Source organism: Haliotis rufescens, unplaced genomic scaffold (assembly GCF_023055435.1).
Source record: "Haliotis rufescens isolate VD_foot unplaced genomic scaffold, xgHalRufe1.0.p SCAF_4, whole genome shotgun sequence".
NCBI lineage: Eukaryota > Metazoa > Mollusca > Gastropoda > Lepetellida > Haliotidae > Haliotis > Haliotis rufescens.
In genome coordinates, this window is record NW_025964112.1 from 2,107,364 (window position 1) to 2,123,328 (window position 15,965).

At 39.4% G+C, this 15,965-nt stretch overlaps 2 protein-coding genes across 2 annotated transcripts; one reads left to right on the forward strand and one right to left on the reverse strand.

Annotated features, from left to right (window-relative positions):
• Positions 1-4,092: 4,092 nt before the first annotated feature.
• Positions 4,093-7,161, forward strand: LOC125372452 (protein transport protein Sec61 subunit beta-like). The gene is made up of 4 exons (XM_048382519.1): positions 4,093-4,182; positions 4,827-4,915; positions 5,488-5,583; positions 6,768-7,161. The coding sequence occupies exons 1-4, from the start codon at positions 4,174-4,176 to the stop codon at positions 6,853-6,855; spliced, it is 282 nt and encodes a 93-aa protein (XP_048238476.1). The 5' UTR covers positions 4,093-4,173; the 3' UTR covers positions 6,856-7,161.
• Positions 7,162-10,137: 2,976 nt separating this feature from the next.
• On the reverse strand, positions 10,138-11,641 carry LOC125372444 (ankyrin repeat domain-containing protein 17-like). Its single transcript, XM_048382503.1, has one exon. The coding sequence runs from the start codon at positions 11,169-11,171 to the stop codon at positions 10,221-10,223; it is 951 nt and encodes a 316-aa protein (XP_048238460.1). The 5' UTR covers positions 11,172-11,641; the 3' UTR covers positions 10,138-10,220.
• Positions 11,642-15,965: the final 4,324 nt, after the last annotated feature.

A 15,965-nucleotide genomic window follows, 5' to 3' on the forward strand; every position in this document is an offset into this window, starting at 1 on the left:
CACAGATTCACTCCCTTCACATGGGCGGCCGGGTAGCCTAGTGGTTAAAGCGCTCGCTCGTCACGCCGAAGACCCGGGTTCAATTCCCGACATGAGTACAATACGTAAAGCCCATTTCTGATGTCCCCCGCCATGATATTGCTGGAATATTGCTAAAAACTGCGTAAAACCGCACTCAATCATTTCACAGATCAGGTCACATGAGATTATATAGTATATATTTTACTGCCGCTTCAGTGACTTTACCTATGTATTTGTATAACTAAGATGTCTGGGCGATGCCTATTGAGTGAGTGAGGGAGTATGGTTTTACGCCGCTTTTAGCAATATTCCAGCAATATCACGGTGGGGGACACCAGAAATGGGCTTCACACATCGTACTCATGTCGGGAATCGAATCCGGGTCTTCGGCGTGACGATCGAACGCTTTAACCACTAGGCTACCCGACCGCCCCAGGTTTTATTGAACAACCTTCAGAATTTAGTGAGGTCCTACTCAATCTGCTTTGGTTATATGAAAAAAACATACATGTTACCTTCGAAGAAGACATTGGTGACAACAACACAACTTTCACGATGAGGAAAACAACCCTGCCGTTGACCGTAAACCGTCTGATACTGTCAACAGATTGGGGGAGGTGTTGACAGACATACATTCCTGCTGGGTGTACTCACTGAAGGGGTATATGGAGACGCACAGGGCGATTTTTACCTATTAAAAATATTTATATGTCAACATGCAATTTCTAAAGAAAGAAATTATCAAAAATTAGGATATGTCTATAAAACAAACACGTATATTATCTGTAACGACTACGTTTGTGGTCTGAGATCTGAAATACAATAACCATCTTTTACTTTGACCTACGTTACATCCATTACTGTCTGTCTCTCAGATGTTGAAGTGACGTGATGCTCTGAAGTTGCCCAGATGACAGTTTACTCTGAGGATGAAGTGGTGCTCTCACTCACACCAACACGTGATATCCTTCATAACGCTTTCCATAAGTGTTGCAGATCGACGGTATCCATGCAGTGTGAATGGAAAGGCTCAACGTGTCCTCTCCCCACTGTCATACAGAACTGATGGCCTGCCGTTATTAAACAGAAAAGCGCGAGGTATTATAACGGAGAGAGTGAAAAGTGGCTTTAGTTGAGTTTGGGGCTTATTGTATTATCAATATTTTCAAGTCGTGAATTATGTACTATATAGGTCCTGCCAATGATCACGGATGTGATCATGTTTGAGACGGTGACTAGTTGTTCGCGCTAGTTCACAGATACCATATTGGAATAAAACATTCTATATTTTTATATGAGGCGATGGGGAGACTTGGTTGACTGCATGTCATCCTACATACGGTGTGGGTCGCTGCTGAAAATGGTGATGCTCTGAAGATGCCCAGGTGATAGTTTCCTGTATGGATGAAGTAGTGCCCTCACTCAAATCAACACGTGATAACTTTCATAACGATTTCTGTAAGTGTTGCTCAAAATAGGAATCACTGGTTCAGGACGATACTCGGTTATTTACAGGTCGCCGTCAATATTGCTGCCTGTTGCGTTAAACAACAAATATTGTGAAATGGCCATTCGTGAAAAATATTGCGTCGATGAACTCGTAGCTCCTTCAACGCACGCATTACATTACTATACCAGCAGTTTGACACAGCGTCACAAGGAGAGCCTGGTTGTTTAGATCTGTTTCATGGTTCCTACTAGGGCTGGGACGGGTAACTCGGGTACCCGGGTCGGGTGGGTACTGAGTAGGACCCGGGTACCCACAGGACTAACAGGACCCGTGGTTAGTCACGTGATATATTGTTTAATGACAAAACATATCTAGAACTCTATGGTTACACTACAAGTAACAAATGTTCGCATTTCTTTCTGACTATGCACCCATTTCTTCTGACTTTTCATATCTTTGAATAAAGATAAAACATGAGTCAACTTCAGTGTATGCATGACCAGATTGTTTAATACATTATCTAAATACGTTTTGCCAGTGCTATGGTAAAAAAAAATATGCCCAATCGGACATTTTGTACCTATCTCTTGAGACCTACAGTGGGTACCCGGGTAGGGTCGGGTAATAGGGGGGTGGGTCCTCGGGTAGTAAATTCGGACTCGTCCCAGCCCTAGTTCCTGCACAGCTCATCCAAGAACTCATCTGCACAGCTCATCAGAAGAACGAGGGATACAACTAGAGACGGTTTAACGACAGAGAGCTGGACCCCCGTAAAAGACCCAAATGACAGGTAGCCTGCAGCCTGTTGGTGCATTGAACTAACAACACCAGGTATTTTCAGTCACATTGGCACATGGTAGGACAATACATTGCTGCACTGAAAATAATGTTTGATTTAATTCCAGCATACATCTTGACCAATATTATAAAAATCACATCTTTTACTCACATTCCATCCCTCTCTCCATTATTTGTATGGGATCGGAATAAGAAAACTTATTTTAATGAACTTGACAATTAAGTCATAGTTCATTTTCGCATGCATGATTGCCTCGTGTATTATGTCTCCGTGTTATTATCATCAATGTATTTACCATGATAGGACGGAGATATGAGTGATACACAGGTTTATCATTTAACTTGAGCATTTATCCATGACATAAGCTTATGACATAAAAACATGTATGTCATACCCCAATGACATAAGTATGCAAATTAGATATGCAAATTAGATAACCGGAAGAGCGAGCAGTTTGATTTGAAACTATATATTATAAGTGAAGTTACACCAGAGATATAATCAGATTACACAGAATCGTTGTTGTTACCGTTATTAAAGTTTCAATTATTCTGCAAAAGTCTGTTCAAGTATTTTGTTTAAAATAATCCGAGGAACTTTTTTTCTCAGCGAATTGTTTATTTTGGTTTACATGGCTATGGAAAACATGTATCACAACGCACGATCTATACGTAAGATTTCGACAAGTTTCTGATGTTCATGTTTAATGCAATTATTCCTTAATTTGGAAGCAAAAATGTGAAAATGATAAATAGAATTCATCACTCGTGTTTTTTTAATATGGGAAATATCAACCTCGTCCCGTTAATCGGTATTTGCCTCGCCAAAGGCTCGGCAAATACCGATTAACTAAGACTCGGTTGATATTTCCCATATTAAAAAACACTCGTGATGAATCCTCTATATATCTACGATGTGGTTCAGGACATATTCACTTTGGCATGCGCACGCACCACCTGGATTTAGTGACGTGACAGACGATGTGATAATTGTTGGTACAATTCTTGTCCATCTGTTAACGTGTAGCGAATGGGGAATTTGTCTATGAGTTCTTTCTTATTGCCATCACTAGTGTGTACGATCCATATTTCAGTTAATCCGATTTTACTGCCAACTCATCTCCCATCCCAATACGTATTTATTGAATGTGAAATAAAACGCGTCAAAGCCTATAGGTGAAAGCTACCCCCTGGGGAGGATGCGTCACAGCCAGTCAGCGCCCCCTTCTTCCTCCTGTTCATTGTCCACTTTATGATGTCCTCGCATAATGAAGCAGGTAAAAGAACGCCTACCCTGCGGGGGGTCAGACATCCGTGACACCTGTCTATCATTATGACGTAATGGAGACCTTTGAACAGTTTGTTTTGTTTATCGAAAATCTAACCATATAAATCATGTCTTTTGTTTAAACAGAATGATAGAAGTGGTCAGAATACTTACTTACACACAACGCATTATCTACAAAAGAAATGAACAAAACATAAAAGAGCTAAAGAAACTGAGAAATACTAAACATTATATTTGATACATGTTTCGTAGTTTCAGATGGGAAAGAAATCAGAATTCAGAATTTTCTAATGACTCGAAATAGTATAATCGTATTTGCATCGGATTTGTCTTTTATCAACATATTACGATGATAAACAATTAAAATGAAACCTCAATACATTTATCTAAGAGATTGACTAGCAACTGATTAAATTCAGATTTAAAATATGAGTTGGAACTCTGACACGTGACGGCATTATAAGAAATACACCAGGATGTGCTTGAGGGCATATTAAATATTTAGTGGCTAGCAATATGGGGTATTTATACGGGCACCTGTCGCTTACCTCCCTTATAAATAGAGGACGCCACCAGTTTAGTTCAACGTCACCACTCGGCCTTTTACTCACAAAACATGGCACTTGTAAGTACAGCTGTTATATCTCGCCGAAAATACTGCAAGATTTATCTGGATAGCTACAGTTCCAACATGATTATTATGATTAATATATTGTGTATCTTTTCCCAGATTTATTTATGTAGTTATACCGATAAAACACGACTTCAATTTCTAGAAAACAAGACTGGAAATATGTTTCATCACTATTTGAATTTATTTACTTAGAGAACCATATCGACTTCATATTATTATCTAAATGTGTATGGAAAAGCTATTTAACCCACCCCTTCAACATGCTTGAAAATGTGACATCTGGAATATGTTCGATTCTGCAATATGTGAAGTTTACAATAAAAACGATACGTTATCATGCATTAGTGTTGCCATCAACAGTATTGAAGTGAATGTTTATTTTATGTTGACAGATGCTCATCAAAGATCATTTTTCTTTGAGATTAATCTTAATTACAGTATGTTTTCACTTATCAAAATGTCCTTGTTTATATTTAAGACATCAATTTAATGACATTATATGATTTACAGTGGTATTGATATCATGGATCTGTACTTAAGTTCAATCATAATTTTCGTACCAAAAATAGATTAATAATTTTGTTTCTTTTTGCATGTTTTTGTCCTTTTGTTAATCCTGATTATTTTGTTTCCAGCCATCAGCAAGTTCAACCAACGTCGGGGGGCGTGCCCCATCCAAGTCAGTGTCCCCAAGGTCAGGAGGGGGATCTGCTGTCAGACAGAGGTAACCTTGTTTCCCTTTTCATGAGATTTACAATGACATTTCTCTTGGGAATAGACCTAAAAAGATGATACTTGTACAATTGTTACCCTGTCTAGTGCTTGGCATTAAGGGGCTAAGACAAGGACTGGTCAGCTTGGAGTCAGTATACTGTGTCTGAGTGGGATCTTCATGTTAAACTGTGGCATGGTATCTCAGTGGACACTCACATGTACGTCGCTAAGTAAGTGCAATAATTGTGAACGAGACTATAACCCCATTTAACCTCACCTCTTTTGGGGCGTGTCCTTTTTCTTTAGATGAAAGTCACTATGAATATATCATGTTTATGATTGTGAATTTAACCTCAACCAGTAAGATTCATTTCTTCTTGGAAATCTCAATTAATATACATTTAAACATTTAAACTGTGCTGATAATTATGCCAATGATTGTTGACACTAACTAAACATGGCTTCATAGGGCCTTTAGGATTTCATTTATTAGTATGATATAGTGTTATGGAAATAGATACATGTGTGTGAGTTCCTGCATCAATTTGTGTATCAAATTACTAATCCCTCTCTCTGATTCAGGAAAAGCACCACAACGTCCAGTGCGCCCCGTAAAGCAGCAGGCAGCAGTGCGGGTATGTGGAGATTCTACACCGAGGACTCTCCTGGAATCAAAGTGTAAGTGTTTACTGGAAGATACCTCAGTGGTTGTCCTCAATCACCTGGTGTAGCTCCACCATGGTGCTCTGTCTACAGGGTTTTAAATTTCTTGTTGTAAAGCAATCTCATTAAAATCAGATCTTAGTTCTCGCTACCGCTAAACAAAGATCTGAGGACATCCCATTACGGGTCACGTCAGACCGACTTTGCGCATAGTTTGACCGACCAATAGAATGACCAATCAGAAGGAAGCTTTCTCGTGCTTTACGGTACTAATTTCAAATTGGCGACTATGCTTCGAAACATATTTTGACAAATTCTCGATATCAAATTAGAAACCCAAACAAAAGAACATTCTGGAATGGCTAATAGATGGTCTAGATTCTATGGATTCAGTCGTTAAGCCCGTAACCATCGTTTGGAATACCCTGTGTTAAAGTTTTCAAAATTGCATGATTAGAAATCACATTCCGACTGTCACTTTCATAACCTGGTAAGCAACGCTCTGATTGGTCGGATGAAAGGTCGTTCTGACGTGACCCCTAATGGGATGTCTTCAGATCTTTGTTTAACGGCATCGAGAACTAAGGTCTGATTTTAATGAGATTGGTTGTAAAGTGTCCATGGCTCAGTTATAATATGTTCCTGGTTCCTTAACAGTACACTCAGATACCACATGTTTAAGAATAAAATTCATTGTGATGATATATTTTATGTGAAGCCAGTGTTAAATATACTTTCCAGTGAACTGGACGAACGTGAAAATTTCACACAATCTCTAAGGAAACACATGTGAATGCTTTTAAGTGCCATGTGGCACACACAAAAAACAAACTGCTGTTCCAAGAAGATTCAAGCACATTGGCTGAGAAAACATGATTTCTGTCATAAGCCAGTCAAGTGGAAGTAACTCTGTGTAGATCTAGTTATTGGTGATAAATTCCAGTATGTGCTACCATTAGAGCTGTGGAACTCCAGATAGAAACAACTGAATGAATACTGACACTGAAATTAAACTTTCAATCTTGTGACTGAAAAGGTGTCAAATAGAATCACTCTTATTGTCAGCCACAGTAAGTTGGTGTAAAGCGGAAAGGGTCATTTATTTTTTTTGGAAGCCCTTCCTTGTTTAATTGGTTCTTGGAAATGAGACATATTGCAGAGAAGGGTTGGTGATAAGATGTCTGATTGTTTTGTTGCAGTGGTCCCGTCCCAGTCCTAGTCATGAGCCTGCTCTTCATCGCCTCCGTATTTATGCTCCACATCTGGGGAAAATACACCCGCGCCTAAACAACCTCACAACTCATAGCAACATTGACGGAGCTGTACATACATTCATGATGCAATGAACTGGAGACATTTTATCACAAACTGTTACTTTATGCCATTATGGCACCATATTTGTCGAACTAAGCATACATGGAGGTTGCTAGGTGCAGTGTGTTCTTACTCCGGTAAATATGGTGTATGACAAATGTGTCATTCCAAAGACCAGTGTGAAAGTGGCTCAGGCATCTTAATTTTTTGTTGACCTGTTCATCAAACAAGATGCGACTCTTATGAAAAAGTATAAAAGAAATAAAGACGTAATTTATATGAGTATGTTTTGTGGTTTTTGTCCCATTGTATGGGAAATTATGGGCTCTGCTTCAACAAAGTTTGCAGGTGGGGAATGGGGATCCTTCCATCAGTTCTTCACCTGTACCTGCGTGTGATGGATGTTTCACACTACTACCTCCAAGTGGTGGACAAACGGAGTAGAAACCTGTGACGCATGGATGATGTCATTACTTTTGTCACCTCATGGTGAACTAGTGCCTATGCATTCTTTCGATGTTTGCATGTCCATGGAAATAAGATGAACTTTAGAATGTTGTTGACCAGAGAACATGAAGTCATTGTTTACAATGCCTACTATGGCTGAAGTATACTTCTTTACTTGAGGCTTAAAAAAATAAATGAATTGGTTTTCAGGAAATGACCTTTGAAAATATAGTGCCGGTGGGTGGCGGTTTGTTTTTCTTTGGCTTGTTCAAACTAGTATATAACCAAAATAAACAGTTGTGTACCATCAATCTTGTAAAGGGCCTCCTTACATAAACAAGCATACAAACTCTTATTGCCAACCTGACCATAATGCGAGATGCGCAGTAAAGCAGTGTGCAGATAAAGGGAAGTAACTGCCTGATATATTGGATCGCATTGTCAATAAGTATTAGGATTTCTTAAAAAATAATTAAAAATAGATATATAAGCAAAACATGCGACAGACTTTATGATGTGGGCAGTTCCTAAGATCCAAGATTATTTATTTTTTTAGCCTTAGTAATTAATTTGTATCTGTGAAGTTTCGTTTGGCTTGATAATGGACGGTTGAATGTAACTTCAGGAAACATGTTTTCTTGTGTCAAGGCGTTAAGGACTTTTAGAATTCACTTGGGGCACATTATAGAAACAAGTTCAAATACAACAGCAGGACTGGGGTCCTTTTGTTCATGTAACTTTGTATCCAAATGAGCAAGTCCTACGTGTTGGTGTGTTTTGGCCTATATGATTCTTTATGGTTCCCCCTGTGGTCTAGTGGAAGGTCGGTGGTTCACTTCCCAGCCGCGTCATACCACCCTTGTCATTAAGGGGTTGAAGCAAGGAGGCAGAATACTGTGTCTGAGTGGGGAGTCCATGTTAACACTGTGGCATGGTATCTCAGTGGGCTAGCACTATCAAATCGGCATTCGTCAGGACTAGTACAAGCGGACACAATCACGTGCAAACTATATGGTTAGCAGGAATGCATGTTTGCTCAGTAAACAAGCTAAAGTCTAGTTACAAAATCTACAGTAACCTATACCTCTTGTAAGAAGCGATTAAATGGATCAGTTGGTCAGTTGTGACATTGCTGATTTTTGCACAACAATTACTGACTGATGAAACATGAATATTGTGGTCTGCAGTTACAAATGCTAGGCGTTACATGTGTCAAATATAAACTGACATTGCCACAAGCTGTAGTATTTCATGGACAATCAGTAGTCTGCCCCAATGTCCCGGACTGTTTGTTAAATTTCTTCAGGTCAGCTTGGTGTTTCAAATCCTAAGACGTTCTTAAGGTAAACACCAGTGTCACATGAGCCTGAGAATGTTCATACTTACTCAGGGGACTTGGCAACTGAGGTTGACAATGACAGTGTGCAATATAACCATGTAGCCTATGCGCAGCGATAGACATTGGCACTAGTCATGTATTATAGTCTTTGACAAACTGCCCAATAGTTTTGCTATATGTTATCATCATAAGGACTAGTGGGCTACAACTGTTAGATTCTATCACTGATATGGCTGGTTTCTTTCCTGTCTGGCAATCTGGCTTGCCTTCCTTCCCATCTCAAATAGAAAATGTTCAGTTAAAAATAATACAGATTATATGGTTACAGTGGAATGGCTTGCTATTCAGCTGTCACAACTTGCTGATACAAGGCGCCATTGGCTATTGCTCTGCGGAATTAACCAATCACGGTTGTTTACCCCACACATAACATGGCTAAACTAGTCAACATTGCAGTTCAAGGGGAAAGGGCTATACAAGGTGTACCAGATGGGAGTAGAATACCCTTATTGAAGCGCTTACCTTGTTGAAGCTTTAGAAAAAAATCACACCCGGTATTTGGTAGAGGAAAACAACTGGCTACTTCAAAATGAAACTGGCTAGCTAACCTCACTGACTAGTGCAGTTTGTACCCAATGGGGAATCAAACCATCCTAAAGACCATACTTTAACAAGGCTAACACCACTTCACCTCAATTCAGGCATTCTGTGTATTATTAAGACTTTATTTGATTTTTGATAATGATTAAAGTTGGCTGGTTGGTTTGTTGTTTTAACGCTGCTCTCAGCAATAGACCTGCTATATATGGCGGCGGTCTGTAAATAATCGAGACTGGACCAGACAATCCCGTAATTAATATCTTGAGCATCGATGCACACAATTGGGATTGATGACATGCATCAACCAAGTCAGCAAGCCTGACTACCAAATCCTGTAGTTGCCTCTTACGACCAGTATAGTCGACTTTTGCGGCAGGCATGGGTTGCTGAAGACCTATTCTACCCTGGATCTTCACGGGTCGATAATGATGAAAGAATTAAATATGTCGTGTACATCGTGTCATATAGCAGGAGTATTGCTGAGTGCGGTGTTAAACAACAAACAAACAAACAACAGTTACCGATAATACACATGGAAGTTTATCCGACCTATTTTTAATTATCCATATGCTCAGTTCTGTACAGTTACTATATTTTCTTGAACTTCTCATCTTAAAATAATAGAGCACAACAAGAGTGAGTCAGTTGGGTTTAACACTGCTTTGAACAGTTTCTAGTTATAGCACCATGCGTGAGCTTAATGCAGGTGGAAGGCCTGAAGTGATGCAGGTCTAAGGCTTCTACCACTTTGGTGAAACCCACAAGCAAGACAAACCTAGAAACATAAGGGACGCAACTCTGCCCAGCAAAATGTGGTGCCTAAGATGACTGAGCCACCCATCCCCCTAAAGCATAACAGAAGTTGTAGCAATTGAAAATAGTATTTTTATTCTTGTCATTCACTTAACAAATAACGGTCATGTTGTAGAATATGTGTACTCATGACATTACATCAGAGATACTGCAGCATCACAAACTTCTTCACCTCAGTTGGTAACGGCAGCTGCTGCACCTTCGTCCGGATGTGGCATTTCTTATGCGACATTGCGAGAGAACTGCGAACCACAGTGCGACAAAGTCTTTCTAAACTTCTAGGATTGCGAAACTCATATTCCAGAAACTTTATCATATCTTTTTCGTTGTCACTCACTTCAGCAAGTTCAGCCACAATTTTGTGTTTTGCCATCTTAATCCATCCATCGCAATAAAAGTCAAAACCTGCATAGACCAGCTTCTTGATAAACTCTCGACAGTCATCACCATATTCCAGAAGGATAAAGTTCAAAGGCTTTTCAAAGGAATGAGGACAAACTCCTGCCTCCAACAGCTGTTCAGCAAAAGGAATATCGCTTTTGGCAAACAGGACAAAGGTCATTAGCGACATTGATATTCCGAACGTGTTAGGTCGGAGGATGTTGACATCAGCACCAGCGTCAACAAGCATCTGCGCTGTGTCTTTGTGGTTGTTCTCAACTGCTGACAGCAAGGGGAGGTAACCTTGCAAGTTTTTCACATTGACATCAGCTTTTCTGTCTAGAAGTTTCTGTAGGATGGCTTTATGCCCATGGGAAGCTGCAATATATACTGGCGTACACTTGTTCTTATCACAAACATTGACATCAGCACCACTCAGTAGCAACACATCAACAGCCCACTCATTCCCAGATCGACAAGCTTCACACAGGGGAAGAGAACCCTTGTTTCTTGGATGATTTAGGTCAATTTTTGTACTGTCAAGTAAGTTCTGAAGTTCTTCACTTAGCAAGCTTATTTCCTCATTGTTCAGAGTTTCTGAAGTCCTGCGACACAAATGCAACATTCTTCTCACACTTTTCTTGGACATTTTGTTTCTTATTACACTCTCTTCTACTGAAGGGATATGTGTTGATTTGACACGAGACATGCAAGATTGCTAGCAGAGTGTCAACCCTGTGGAACAATGATGAAACGTTGTGATGTTTTTTTGTTTCAAAGTATCCCCCTAGATCAACATTACATTCAACAGCTGACCACAAGTTTTATACAGACGCATTTGACGTGACCCATGGCTCAGAAGTAATAGTTTCCACGTAAAACTTATCTTTTGCATGTGCAGTCGTTAAAAGAGTCCTGATCACATTCTGGATAGTCCCAAACAAGAATCATTCATTAATAGCTGACACGAGCAAATACTTCCGTCAACTTAGTTGCGGCACTCACTGCCCGTCACTGGCAGGTTGGCCGGACATAAACTCTTGAAACAGTGAAGGCTGACTGTTCGTTCCGGGATAATTACTTCTCCGGGTAACGAACGGAACATGAACGATACCAACACAAATGCACCTTCTAACACCGTGCTATCAAATACGAAGGACAGTCCGACATTGAGAGTTACCCGCCCCTGGCGGATTTAGTACTACTTTCAATAAAGCGTATTTTGTAACGATAATATAAACAACATAAAGAACGTCTGACAGCACATGGGCTATTTATCGAGTTTTATTGATGTTTGTATTTTTAGTTCCATTGTTTTGGCGGATTAGCCCACTGATTCTCGTGAATTGCTGTGTGATGCAGTTCAGTCATTAAATGAATGGCAAACCCTACAGAAAGAAGTGTACGTAAAATGTGTAGCTCAAAACCAAAAGCTCAAGCTCAATGTCCCAAACTCTGTCCCAGCCGTGGCTGCTGCAGATATCTGCTGTATCTGAACCAATAAGTCAAATTATTTATTAGAAAAATGAAAAAATATATTATCAAACACTTATTGAAGCGAGGTATTACATCACGGGGGAACATATAGAATAATGGATACACTGTTTGACGATAATATCGTATTGGATAATGCTAGAAATAAAAACATAACTCTAAAGATAATAGTGTCGATATTTAAGTCGGATGCAGGTTATTTGCGATTAGTTCATAACAACGATACGAATGCAGAGTGAAAAAAGAAAATGCGCAATAAACTTATATGTAGTAGACATTGATTAGAAGCATGTTCCTAAGTCTTTCCTGTCTCAAATATAGATATTGCAGCAATCTACGGGTATAAATAGGAATTGATAAAAAATATATGTTTGTTAATCAGGAAAGACTGATAGATCGAGTATATTTAGACTGTGAATACTTTGGTGATTTCGAAAAACATCTTCCTTCAATTTTACACAAAGCGAACAAAACAGTACATGTATACTATCGGAAATGTATCTCCTTATAATTTTGCATTTTGCACTATTAGATATTGAAGATATGACACTTTTATTGAAAAGAACCTCCCTATTGATTGTATCGACCGGACTGTGTCTTGCCCCTTCAACAGGTGGCTATACAGGAAGCGTATTGAGTCAATATATATGTTACAGTCAAAATAAACAGGCAGTATGTATGATATGTATATTACCTGTAACATGAGACTGGATTTCAGACAGAATGACTGAAATAAATTAGACTCCTTAATTTAATCTCCTCGTTTTAATTTAGATCTCTTTAAATTACACGAAGACCAAAGTAATTACTTTAAGTAATTAATTATATTTCCACAATGAATTGATTGGTTCTTTAAACATGACCACAATAATAGAGTCTTGTTTCTGTTACTTTATTCGTTTACACTTCTTCTGACATTCAATGCAAAGAGATTTGTACAGTTTTATCTCACAAGTGAGATTTGCGTATTCTTTCTTCTACTCTGAGGGAGTTGATCTTAACACAATATTGAATGGCAATGCTAATTTTACAAAACTAGACATTCAGATATCTTGTAATCATTACATGCATGCATGCTTGCCGAGTCCAAAATATTGAAGCTAACGTGAGACTATAAATCCTACACATATACAATACTAATCTTCTTCTACTCATACACCAAACTGTTGTCCATGTCCACTTGCTTCTGTTAATTACATCACTCTACCATCGTGTATTTGTATATTGTATTCGTATATTGCCTTCATGATATATATAACTTGTACTGTAGATTATTAAAATAAGCCTCCTTGGCTTGTTTACCAATCCAGATTCACTTAATGAAGGCATGTTTAAAAGATATTAGCATGTTAAGTCAATGCTTTCAACATTTAGTCACGACCTCCACGACAAGTTGAAACGTGACCTCTCCTAATGTGTAAAGCATAAGGGTTCTCTTGAACACAGTCATGGAGTTTATGAATTAACCTTTCAATATCACCACATTGAAGTATTTCATACCGGCTTCTTTGACTTCAAGCAACGCAAATATTCGTTCTTGAATAATAATAATAATAATAATAATAATAATAATAATAATAATAATAATAACAACAACAATAACAACAACAACAACAACAACAACAACAAAAATTGCACTCATTTATTTATCTGATGATCCTCTTGTGAACCATGTCAAGACTCATGATGAAAACAAGGCATTCCACAGTTTTCTGAAACGAGCCAAGGATGTGGACATCATCTCAATGTCGGTGTTGATTTTGTTGATGGTTCTGTACTGCTGGACGGTACAGAAATGAGTGTCAACCAAGCGAAGTGCCATATCAAATCGGCCCAGACTCAGTGTTTTTCAAGAAGAGGCTTTCTGCATCGAGTTTATGTGTAGTGTGTTGAGAAGATCAGCAATCCTGCAGAGTCCTTCGCTTGGATGAAGTCGTCTGGCCTGAAAAGTAAAACAGAAGGCTTTCTGTTTGCTGCTCAGGACCGGTCACTTCAAACTCGAAACCGTCAAAGTGTGATTTTGCATCAAAATGTGAATATGAAATGTAGATTATGTAATGGATTTAATGAGACTGTCCAACACATTGTGAGTGGATGCCAAGCTTTGGCAAAGACACAGTATCTTAAGCGACATGATGGGGTGGCTCGATCATTTTATTACCGTCTTCGCCATGCTTGTGGCTTTGACACAGAGGTCCATCCAAGGTACGACCCGGAATATTCAGAGGGCGTCATGGAAAATGACAAATACAAAATCCTTTGGAATACATCCTCAGACATATCCAACCCAACAAACCTGATCTTGTCCTTTTTGATAAATCCAATGAAATCATTGATATCATTGACTTTTCTGTCAGTAATGACAGTAATGTGATTGACAAGATTGAGGAAAAACATGGCAAATATGCAGACCTCGCTTTCGAAATCTCACGCTTGTATCCCAAGTACTAAGTTGTCTGACTCCCCTAGTTCTCGGTGCCTTAGGTTTGGTACCTCCCAATCTGTTGACTGACATTGGGAGAGTACCCGGGTTTGCGGCCAGGAATACAGGCCTTCTGGCAATCTGGGTAATGCAGAAGGCTGCAGTGTTGGGGAGTCTTCACATTCTCTGAAAGATTCTTGGTGGGTTTGACTAGGCAGCGCTTCCTGGGAGAAGTCCTTTTCGCTGTCTGGGCTGCATGTAGAGGAGGCAAGGGCCCTGAGCTGATGATGAGCCTAACCAACCTGACTGTGCAAGGGTCACATGATCACACATCGTAATTCAGGAACTCATGTTCCACTGTTTGAAAATATAGCTGGCTTTGTTTTTCAGTTCATAGGGGTGAATATAAATTGTCACCTCAGTTCACACTGCACGTAAAAGAGCATCAGCCAATATATTGTCTTTTCACTTGATGTGATGAATGTCCAGATCAAAGTTCTCAAACTGAATGCTCTAGCGTCGCTGATTCTTATTCTTTAGTTTCTTCACAAACACAAGGGGATTGTGATCTGTGAACACAAGTATTGGCGTCACCGTTGTTCGAAGGTACACTTCAAAGTGTTGGAGAGCTAGTATCAGGGCCAGAGTCTCTTTCTCTATGGTTGAGTAGTTTCTCTGATGAGTGTCAAATATTTTGCTACAGTAGCAAATGGGATGGTCTATTCCCAAATCATCTTCTTGCTGTAGTACTCCTCCTGCCCCTATGTCACAGGCCTCAACATAGAGCTTGAAGGTCATGTTGAAGTTTGGCACAACCAACACAGGTGCATTAGTCAGAATAGCTTTGATCTTCTCAAAGGCCTGTTGTTGAGACTTTTCCCTGGTAAATTTGCAGACTTTCTTCAGTAGATTGATCAATAGAGCTGCTACTTGAGAAAAGTTCTGACAGATTCGGCGATAATATCCAGCCATCTCTAAGAATCTCATCAATTCTTTCCTGGTTGTAGGTTCTGGAAACATGTTCACAGCTTCTACTTTGGCCTGGACCGGTTTAACTTCACCTTGTCATACATATCCTACACCACTGTGGCCTTCACAAATTCACTCTTGGACAAGTTGATCGTGAGTTTAGCACGAGTGAGAGAGTCAAATAACATTCTCGTGGTCTTCATCTCAACATCCCACTCAACTGTAGCCACAATGACGTCATCAATGTATGCCTCACAATGGTCAATACTTGCTGTGATGGTGTTGATAAGTCTTTGAAAGGTAGCTGGGGCATTCTTCAATCCAAAAGGCATTACATTATACTGATATAAGCCTTCTGGTGTGACTAGAGCTGATACTTGCTTTGCCCTATCTGTTAACGGGATCTGCCAGTATCCCTTCAATAAATCAAACTTGCTTACATACCTAGCATTTCCTATCCTATCAATACAATCGTGTATTCTAGGCATTGGGTAAGAGTCAGATTTGGAAAGGGCACTAACACGTTTGTAATTATTACATAGACGAATGCCGCCCCCAGCCTTTGTTACAAGTATACACGGTGAACCCCAAGCAGTGCTGCTGGGTTCGATGATATTA

Coding starts and splice junctions, on each gene's coding strand:
- LOC125372444 (XM_048382503.1), bottom strand. CDS start 11,171: ATGTCTCGTGTCAAATCAACACATATCCCTTCAGTAGAAGAGAGTGTA.
- LOC125372452 (XM_048382519.1), top strand. Junction 4,916..5,487: donor GGATCTGCTGTCAGACAGAG/GTAACCTTGTTT, acceptor TCTCTGATTCAG/GAAAAGCACCACAACGTCCA. Junction 5,584..6,767: donor GACTCTCCTGGAATCAAAGT/GTAAGTGTTTAC, acceptor GTTTTGTTGCAG/TGGTCCCGTCCCAGTCCTAG.